Source organism: Ooceraea biroi, chromosome 10 (genome assembly GCF_003672135.1).
Source record: "Ooceraea biroi isolate clonal line C1 chromosome 10, Obir_v5.4, whole genome shotgun sequence".
Taxonomy (NCBI): Eukaryota; Metazoa; Arthropoda; class Insecta; order Hymenoptera; family Formicidae; genus Ooceraea; species Ooceraea biroi.
In genome coordinates this window covers 10397352-10407812 of record NC_039515.1, presented here as the reverse complement: position 1 = coordinate 10407812, position 10461 = coordinate 10397352, and the positions used below count along the sequence as shown (strand labels likewise).

At 36.5% G+C, this 10461-nt stretch overlaps 2 protein-coding genes across 3 annotated transcripts; both read right to left on the bottom strand.

The window, feature by feature from the left end:
- Nucleotides 1-2016: 2016 nt before the first annotated feature.
- On the bottom strand, nt 2017-5059 carry LOC113562850. The gene is made up of 4 exons (XM_026973485.1): nt 4541-5059; nt 4255-4396; nt 3361-4036; nt 2017-3228 (listed from the first exon to the last, which is right to left on the bottom strand). Exons 1-4 carry the CDS (start codon nt 4649-4651, stop codon nt 3000-3002), a joined length of 1158 nt encoding a protein of 385 aa, XP_026829286.1. The 5' UTR covers nt 4652-5059; the 3' UTR covers nt 2017-2999.
- Nucleotides 5060-5192: 133 nt separating this feature from the next.
- LOC105287283 (nucleoplasmin-like protein) lies at nt 5193-10325 on the bottom strand. Of its 2 annotated transcripts, none has more exons than XM_011352837.3 (5): nt 10159-10325; nt 9769-9887; nt 8247-8460; nt 7502-7581; nt 5193-6312 (listed from the first exon to the last, which is right to left on the bottom strand). In XM_011352837.3, the coding sequence occupies exons 1-5, from the start codon at nt 10178-10180 to the stop codon at nt 6211-6213; spliced, it is 537 nt and encodes a 178-aa protein (XP_011351139.1). In that variant the 5' UTR covers nt 10181-10325; the 3' UTR covers nt 5193-6210. The 2 variants fall into 2 exon arrangements, with proteins under 2 accessions (XP_011351139.1, XP_011351140.1); XM_011352838.3 differs by lacking the exon at nt 5193-6312 and adding an exon at nt 6976-7129.
- Between the last annotated feature and the right edge of the window lie 136 nt (nt 10326-10461).

The window sequence follows — 10461 nt, the reverse complement described above, 5'->3', positions numbered from 1 at the left end:
AGTTATAACTGCGAGTGGGAGTTATTGCCTGTAGACGTGAGTGAGAATTCGAAAGCGTGAGAGTGGAACCCCTTAAAGGGGTTAAAGCCTAATCATTTTTCAGACCGTACCGCGCGCGGCTACGTCCTCCTGTCGCTTTTCCGCCCTCGCAGACATTCCGCTGCTCTCGCTCCTCACCGAAATTGTCCGAATCGGCGATTTTCGCCGGATCTGTTAGTTAGCGGATGTACGCACATCCCTCCACAAGAGAAAAGTCAAAGTCATTATTTTCCTGCAAAAATACAATGTTCGTAAACGTGGAGATTTTATATTATTTAAATCCCATATGCGCGTTTGTGCTCGCATTTACACCTAAATAAAATTCTCAAATAGTATTATCATTACAATAATAGTGTTAGAATTTACGTGTAATTATTTTAATGCTACATATGTTAAATGGTGCTTTCGAAATTCAAGATCTACATCTGTCGAAGCGAAATCTTCTTCAAGGAGCAACGACGTTTACCATTTACGGAAGTTACCAGCATTGAAAAATCGCGGATGCGACAGGTGTTTCGACGAAAAAAAATCGATTTAATTAAAGGACTGCCAGTGTCACGTACAGCCGATAATTAACGACTAATAACTTTCGGCTGGCTGCCTCCCACGTGATGAACGGTCGCTCGTTCAAACATTCTTAGAAACATTATTCTGTTCAAGTTACACGTTAAAACGCGTAAGAGCACTGTATTCAGGACGCTTTCTGCCTTACATCGATTCTCACGAAATGTCAAAAGCATCTCTTTCGAGATATTCCGTTAGAGGAAAACGACACTATCCAACTACGAACATAAACGATTCATTACGTGATTAGCGGATGCACGTTTAATTAGCTAATTATGCCGGCGCGAAATCTCAATTTAGTTCACCTACGTGTAGGCGATTTACGCTTTGAGACCGTTGCTCATTTCGCGTGTGACGAATCATTATGATGAAATAAACTGCAAATTAATCATAATTCGTAAGATTAATATAATACCTATAATCATGTTACGCAAAAATATATAGTACAAAGATATGCTTGTAGTAAAGAGATATCAATCGTACAAATCTTGAGGCAATACAGTATTTTGTATCGATAGAATTATATTTTTATAAAATATTCCGGCGCTTCGCTCAGATTCGCGATTATGTGATATTTCACGAGCAATTAACAAATTAAAACATCTGCTATATCACGTCGCTGAATGGTATACGTATAGTTATCTCGCGAAAAGTGATTTGCCTAAATTGGATGATCGAATAAGTGCATCTAAATTTAAAAGAATTTTTACATCAAGACGTGTTTATAAAATTTTGGCTGAAGCGTTATTCGCGGCAGCATTATGATGGAATTGTCTCTGTTAATTGTACATACATTTCCGTGCATAGCACACATAGCGTAGGAAAGGTGGAAGCTAGAGAGATCGTTATTCTCCACGGTGCATATTTAGCATCGTGAATGAACGCGACGTCGACATGCGACAAATAAAACTCGATATTGGATGGCATCGCCGCATATTTAACGCTACATATGTGACGAGAATATCGGCGGAACTTAGCAATTTGGCTGGACGCGAGGTGGATCGACGTATTTTCATTTCAACATACACGTTCCTCGCTTCTAGAAGAGGAACGCAAACCATACAGTTGCGTTCCAGCAACCGTGGAAATACTCTGTGACGTCGGGACATCGCCGGGAGTCGATGGGTGTTCGACTCGCAACGTCGTACTTAATGGAGACTTGGAAACGACCAGGGCTCGTGGGCTTAAGCGATAAACCGTCCTAAAGGTTTCCCTGGTAGCACTTAACCACCTGCTGACCCGCATTTCTTTTCCCTTCCTGTCATAGCGGCGGGTAAGCGGCGTTTCCCGACAACCACAGCAGCGTAGGCGCTGAGCACTCGTTCTCACTTCGCTCGATTTCCGACGGAATTATCAAATCCGTCTCAGGTACATTTTTCGGTTTTGTATAATTTCTCGATGCCGATTAACGGCCGATCTGAGCCACAGTGCTAAATATTAAGTGCTAAAAGCAAAGCAAATAGTTAAGGCAAACAAGTACTGGAAAATGCGTGACAAGTATTTGATTTTTATTCTTCAATCGTCGCGTTGGTAGACACGTTAGAATTTCTAAGAATAAAAGGTCGAGATTGTACGTACGGCAAGTACAGCCGCGCTCAGAACGCTCATAAAGTATTCCAGGATCGACAGAAACATATATGCTTCAGTGATGCAGCGGTGCCTTTTTTTTATCCCTCGTTTTAATCGCATTAATCGCCGTCGCGGTCCAATATAGGATAGTTCAACGCCCATGAACTCATCATTCTTTCGATTCATTCATTTCATTTTGTCGATACCTTTTATTGGAGCAGAAGGAAAAGGGGCACACAGATCGGCTTATGAAATAGTATCGGCCATCACTCGCTTTTCTACCTTCTCCATACGTATAATCGCTTTCATAATTATGAGATGATTATGAGGCAGAACCGCTAATAACATTGTGCGCCTCGCGTGAATGCGAAAAGTAGTTCATCGATGCGATGCGATTCAGATGTATGACTCGAATGCTATTTACTTTTATTGCCATCAGTTTCTAAAAGATTAAATGAGCAAGTTTTTAGCGATAAAACATTTTTCAACATATATGTTAAGATTCGTGCTTGCTTGAAATATATATATATATATGTATTATAGTAGATGGTAAATGATAGCTGTAATCAATTTCTTAATAAACGATATCATCTAACAAGAAAAGGATTCTGTTTCATCCAACTGTAGTTTCGTTTGACGTATAATTATTGCGTCGAATATCAATCGAAGATAGGGAAAAGCTTTTGATATCAGCAATCGGCAATACCGATGATAAGCAGAGACGTCTCATTGTCAATCTATATTTTATCTCGTGTTGATTTCGACGGATCAATGAAAACATACGAATTAATGATCGGTCTCACATACACGTACTGCACTTTAGGAAACTACTCTTCTAGCTGCCGAGAAATTGTTGATTCTACAATTCCTGGTGCACTTTGAGCACGCTCGGTGTAAGAGTCTTTAGAGTCATTTTTAATGTCTCTCGCATCATTAAGCGTGTAATTATTTATATTTCTCGAACCCACTTCCGAGATCGTTTCTCCTCCGGAATAGTTGATAGATGAGGATAATTTCGAGAGCAAAGAGATTTTTTCGATTCTATTCATAGTTGATCTAAAAGGAGCATCATTATTGTATGTCTATATCAATAACAAACGGAAATATCCAATAAATGTTTGACTTAATATTCAAGTTGTATAATAATAAAAATATTTTGACATGATTTTTATGCATCTCTTAATATACCTCGTACTGCTTTGCGCTGATAATTTCTCAATGATCTTGGCGTCTACATTGATCTTTTTCGGTCTTTGTACGTGACTTTTCAATTTTTCTACGTTTTGTGCAAGTTGATGAACCTGTACCTTTAACGTCGCGTTTTCATACATCAGTCTATTATTTCTCTGTACAACCTGTAGCGATCCATACCACGTTTTAAAAAGAGAAAAGCTATCAAACCGAGCAGAACGTCTGCATCGCGAGCGTAAATTTTCAAATGATGAAAGATCGCTTACTTGTAAAAATTTGGCTTTATTAAGGGGCAACGGTTCTTGAAATTTTTCCGACACGATCAAGTTAAGCTCCTTTCTCGCCTCGTCTAACTTCTCCATCATTTCTGCCATTACTAGCAAATGCTCGTGCAGCAATTGGTCCAATTTGTATCTCAATGTGTCTTTGGCATGTTTCATACGAAGAAACTTTATACACAAGTTGTACGTAATTTCATTTTTATCCATCAATTCCTTCTTAAGTTGCTCATTCTCTGTTTCCAGAGTATCTTGCACTTGTTCCAGTTCCTTAAGTCGTTGTTGGTGAAACTTTGATGTATTATTACCGACGTACCTACCCTGGTATCGTTGCATTTCTTTGATGTAATAATCTTTCTCGCGCTGATGGAAAGATCTGTCATCATCTAACTGTTCTACAATAAAGGTATACAATAAAGATACATACCTACTGTCATCATCAATAGCAGCATCAACAGGGTCAGTAGTGTAAATTCTCTTTTACATATTTCATTGGACATGTGTGATTATTTTATTTATATTATGCTTATGAATAAATTTAAACCGGCAATAATGATGCCTTAAATTAATGTACGTATATTTTATGTATTAATTCAAAATGACCGAATCTTACGTTTAAGATTTCCGTTGCATCTTCGTTGCTTCTTTAAATCTGCCAGCAATCTACTCTTTTCCCGATGCGTGTTTTCTAATTGCGCATTTTTTATTCGTACGGTATCTTCTAGATTTACAATAATTTCATTCAATCTTGCAACCTTGATACGTAAAATTAAAAATTACAATTGTTGATAACAATTATTGTTGCCAAGCTATAACATAAAAAGTAATTTAGATTCTGGATATTATCATAATTTGCAAATCATCAATTACTGACAGCCAAGTAAAATACTAACAGTAACAACTTGTTGTAAAGTTATTACTTCGTGATCAACTGTGCCACATTCTGCATCTTGAGAGACTTTGCTCTCTACAACATTAGCAGAACATTTACTTGGATTAATACTCTCCATTACGTACCAATCTGCAATATTTCTTTCTAAATTACCTAATTTTCTATTTGTGTTGTGTTATTGGTTATATTTTATTATACGCGTGTGTCTAATCTTTATGCTTCAAATCTAAAAATTATAATTCCTAAATTTTTTGTTGTTGCCTCGTAAGTAAACCCGCTTAAAATTCTTGTAGCGTCAGATAATGATAAATGCCAAAAGATTTACGATGTTCCTCCGGTAAAGCAAAGTATAGCAATTTGACAGATTGCAAGCTAATTCTTTACAAAAGTTATTTGTCAAATACATAGTCGACAAGATGAAATAGTACATGAAATTAGAGGCAAATGAGAAACATTAAAATGTCACTTTTCGTGAAAATTTTCCAAATATCGCTTCGTAATAATAAATTTACAGATATAAGAAACTGATCTCGACGCAACAATTTTACAATAAACTGAGCAACGCTGTATGCAGATATGCATTACAAATGACGTTGAAAGTACTGCCGATCACGGAATGACAGGTGAGCTCGCGAATAAACATTTACCCAAGCAATCCGGACTTTAAAAGTTGTGAAATTTTTTATTGTATCGTATATGTACAAAATAGGTGTACAGACTACTTATCAACCGCACATACGTGTTTTTTTTATACACGCACCGTATATGCCAAGATCGTACATGATACTGATGTAAAAGCATCCCTTTACCCGGTACACCTGCGATTCCCATTTCTATTACGTTTCATCAAATGGAATGAATGTTGAGAGATGACATATGTTTACGTTCTCCTTAATATTTCCATTAATGCTGATATTGTTTACTGATATAAATAAAGTTTTGGAATTAGGATCTCTGTATGACGCTGTATAATCGTTTCCCCATCTTGTACACACGAAAATAATAAATTACACTGAAACCTTATTTTCACAATTTCTCACAAGGACGCAATTTTTAAAAAATTATCTTTAAGAACCACTACTTTTTAGAATAATATATTTTTGCATTTCTGGAAGTGCATCGGTATGAACACGATCTTCGAGAAGGTAAAATGAAGATACAAAACATTTCGCAGTAGATCCGTTCATGCTTTCCACAAATTTTACAGTAACTGGGCCAAAAATGAAACATCGTTTTGCCGTATTAAAGTAGTACACTTTTGTATTAAGTGCGATATAATAATAAATACCATTTTCAATAATCAATCATAGCAAGATTTAGTCTTAAGAACTTTGTTCTCTGCATATATTGTTACATCTGTATAAAATTTCATCAAAAATTGTTCAATTATTCAACAAAGGATATGTTTCAGTTATATCTCAAGATGAAACGAATAATACTTTTTTCGCAAGCAATCTAATAAAATGTGACTCAATCATGTCAGAGTCAATATAATATCTTATCGACATTTCGTTGGTCCAGTTGTGTTTGAGAAAGGTGGAAGGCAGCTTTTTTATCGCGTGTGATAGTCTAATGAAATGATACTAAATTCGCGGAAGAAACGCGGATGATAATGGTGGACTTATTATTAGCCTAACTTAAAAGTTTATTTTATTTCCATAACGTTAAGGCTCATGTTTATTTTTTCTTGTTCTTGTTAGCCTGATTTTTGTATTTCCCAGTTAGTTTGGCATTTTTCTTCTTAGGTTCATCATCTTCGTCGTCTTCATCTTCCGAATCCTACAAAAAATACAGAATACAATCATGCAGTAAATTTCTACGTAAGCAGCATACGAAAAAAAGATATCGATAAAATTTCGTATTTAGTAACACCCAAAGAATGCACATTACGAAACAATTGATTAAATCGTTAAAACAAGTATGAGGAAGCCCTTTAGATATAATTCATGCATTTACTCATTACAACCTCGTTGCAACAAATAAGAGCGAAATATATGTGTATATATATATATATATTCATTAAATTAACCGTTAATCGACTGTAGATCGAAATTCAGAGTTCATATATTATCGTTAAAATCATTTGACATTTGAGAATTTGTGATTAGTAATTTTGAACTTTCAACACCACGCTTCGCTTGTACGATTTAATAAAAATATCAATATCTGACAACTCTTTTTATTTCTTGGGATTATGTAGAAATTACAATTAAAATGCAAAAATGTGGAAAAAGAGGACACATTAGCAAGGAATCAAAGCAATCTTTTGCAAAATAGGATATTTATTATACAAAAATAAAACAACGAACATGGAATGAAAACACAAGTATTGAAATTACATTTACGATTTCTTGGTTACGTAAAGCATTTGCACTTTTTGTCTTCTTGAAATTGTAATTGTTCTTAAAAAATAAGATAAGGTGTCAAATAAAATTGAAAATGTTCTTAGTGCAAAATTGTCATATTTTTTAAAGGACACATTAAATATCACACAGTGTGTATATTTTTTTATCTTAGCATTCTATTTCTCTATCTTCGTCCGTTTAATGCCGTTTTTTTTATCCTCTGCTAAAGGCTTTCGCTTCTTTTGCGGTGCCTGAAATTGATATTTTTAATATGTATAATTTGAAATTGCCATTGATTTCTAGCAATACACACAAGCTAAAGATCTATTATTAATTCCCTACAATAAATTATGATTGAATATCGTTATATATTTAGACACATCTTGCACTAAAGAATTTTTAGCTTTCCGGATATATTCTGTCAAACTTCCGTTAGTATCTAATTTATTAGAATTTCTACATCCTAACGCATAGTCTTTTGCAAATATTATTTACATGCACATGCACTTTTGCATTCAGGTTATTATACACAAATACGTAGTACAAATACTTTCCGAAATTTCATAAATAATATAATAATAATAATGCATAAAGATACATACATAATTTACAATAATAGATACCTTTTCGTCATCCTCCTCATCAATGTTTTCTTCTTCCATATCATCATCTACTATATCATCAAATTCCTCAATGTGCGCACCTAGAATAATAACGTAATGGCAATCAGAAAACGAAAACGTAAGAAACATAATTATTTGGAAGAAAATCTATGGCCACATAGTGATACAATGCTATATTAATGATAATTAATCCAAATGTCTAATTATATAATTATTTAATTAGCACCTTTAACATTTGAAAGTATCTTTTATATATTTATAAAATATATAAACATATATATATAAAATTTATTTCAGGTTTAATATTAAAAAACAATATTCGTGTACATAACAAGATAGATGACATGCACTATATATGTATAAAAAATAAATTATATAAATAACAAATTTCCGATAACGGTACATCACATTGAAACAAATATCTTTTTAAACGTGTGTCCAAGGCGTCCCAATTTCATTCATCTCGCCTTTATATTTAACATATTATTAATATATAAATATTATTAAATTAAAAATACTAATTTTTTGTCAGAATATTTCGTCTATCCAACCTAGCAAATGTAAAATGCATATATATCTTTAAAATTAACGCTGATCTAAAGTATATTATTTATTTACATAAATTATATCCAAGTAACATATAAAGCAAGGTAGAACACTTGTAATAAATTTGTTGCTGTTTATTGATAAAACTTGACATATTATTTCTAAAGTATGAATGTATCTATGAAACGATTATACGTACCAAGGAGATTATGTCCTACTATGTGAACAGGCCCACTACCCTGGGCCAATGTAAACGTAACTGGAGGATCTGGGAAACTGAGATCCAGAATGATCTGTGCAGTTTTCCCCATTTCCAACAGAGCAATTGGGGTTTTAATGGGTCCCTTCAATCCCATTGCTTCAACCTGCAATACATTGAGCTCACCAGGTTTGGCTTCTGGTCCCAGAAGAGCCTGTAAAATTAATGATAACTAAAAATCAGAAATTAGATATAGAGGAATTAGATACAGCGATATCAATATTCATCATAACATTGATTTAATTTATTTATGCAAATGGAAAAGACAAGGAAATTATATAACTGTTTATAACTCTATATTAAAATGCATTCTCTCTCTCTCTCTCTCTTTCTCTAATGCTCTTATTTGTATGTTCAGATAGTTCCTCTGATAATTAATTTGAGATGCTTTTTTAAGGTTAGAAAAATAACTGATTCACAAAATAAAAATTGTACGGATAAGTAAATAATTATCCATAGAAATGAAAGACTACAAATAGAAAAATGCTTTCACGATCTCTGAATTAACGTCACAACGAAAACTATTGTACAAAGTATTAAATTTAATAAAATTCATATATCATCTTTTTCTACGTATCAACATGTAACTTGAAATCAAGTAACACAAGTACATCAATTCTCTTGGAAAAAAATGATAAACATTTCAGTTATAACTTTCAGTACAACGATATTGCATCATAACTTGAGACCGGTATGCAATCTCCAATTAACCTATACATCGCGATCCATCGCGTGAATCACAGTTCCCTGCGTCTCTCAGTCTAGCGAAATTTCCGTTACGATATTTTTTTACTCGGATACAATAGAACCCTATTTAAGGCAAAGTGGGGGAAGGGCGAAGCCGTTGTGAAAAATGGCGCCAAGCATCAAACCTTCGCGATGCCTCTCGGAGACTTACGAAATTAGCGCGTTCGTGTCACGCGATGACAAACGGAAGACAATCCGACTCGTACTCGTTATGAACGGAAAGTACGTCAATTTCAGCGGAGAAAAATACTCGAATTTGATCGGTACGGAGAACGCGGCTAAAAATAAGCAACATTCAATGACTCACGATTGCTGGATCGTACGAATTTGAAAAACGTAACGTGCCGGTACGTCACGAGGGACGTCATCTGGTTTTTACTTCGCGAGATAATCCTTCAGCGTCAGGATGTCACAGCAGGATTGTCGCATCGAATCCAAGTTTCGCGCGCGAACGACGAAAAGGAGTCCGAGTATTCGAGAACGAAATTTCGACTGGTCGAGCGGTACTTGCACGGGCGTGCAAGTATGAAAACGCGCCATGGCAAAGCCGGGCCATCGCCGCCCGCCGGTTGCCGGGAGTAGGAAACTGCGCGAAGGAAGCGGCGCCGAGTAGGCCGTACGCTCATTATGCCTCGATCTCGCTAATGAAAAGAAAGAAAAAAAATATCGACGGAGCGGGGAGGGCCGACGACGACGGCTTCAATCGCGTACTTACCATTTTTATGATGAGTTTCTGATCAGCGCCAATATGCTGTGCCGCGTTGCTGTCGGAATCCTCGTTCTTGTGCTCCGGGTCCCATACCTTGCTGGCTTTCGGTCCCTCGAGGGTAATTCCTAAACACACAAATCACCGGGTTCACGTAATGACGGGTGTCGCCGATGCCGACGGCTAAAACGGTGCGATCGCGAGGCGCGACATTATTCGTCGTGTGCATGCCGGCTCGAGAGACAATGAGGATCGTCGCAATGGCCGAAGGCTCAGTCGGCGTCTCGGCCCTAGTGCACCCCTTGTTCCTCTTAAATGGCCGACGACACGCAAGTATCCGTGTGCGCCGTTAAATAACGCGTGTATAGCGATCGCGGAATCGCGCCCGTTTATATTTACCGTACAAGTACTCCTCTGCCATGGCGATCGGTCTGATTTTAACGGATTCTCGTCGACGTGATGTACTCGAGGATCGATGGACGTGTGCGCGCCAAGTGCGATGATGGAGAAACCAGAAGAGACGCCGCAACGGTTACTGTGGGTTACTGCGCGAGGGAACTCGGGGAACGGTCGTCACACGTGCCGACGAGCCGGACAAGCGCGTAGTAAATGAGTTTAGCGTAGTTGGCCTTGCGCGCCCAGTGTACGTTCCGTGCGCTGATTGGTGGCGATCGTGATGCGCGGTGTTGCCGGTCGTACCGG

Coding starts and splice junctions, on each gene's coding strand:
- LOC113562850 (XM_026973485.1), bottom strand. CDS start 4,651: ATGGAGAGTATTAATCCAAGTAAATGTTCTGCTAATGTTGTAGAGAGC. Junction 4,397..4,540: donor TAATAACTTTACAACAAGTT/GTTACTGTTAGT, acceptor TTACGTATCAAG/GTTGCAAGATTGAATGAAAT. Junction 3,229..3,360: donor TCAGCGCAAAGCAGTACGAG/GTATATTAAGAG, acceptor TGCTCCTTTTAG/ATCAACTATGAATAGAATCG.
- LOC105287283 (XM_011352837.3), bottom strand. CDS start 10,180: ATGGCAGAGGAGTACTTGTACG. Junction 9,888..10,158: donor GGCAGAGGAGTACTTGTACG/GTAAATATAAAC, acceptor TTGTGTGTTTAG/GAATTACCCTCGAGGGACCG. Junction 8,461..9,768: donor AGAAACTCATCATAAAAATG/GTAAGTACGCGA, acceptor TTAATTTTACAG/GCTCTTCTGGGACCAGAAGC.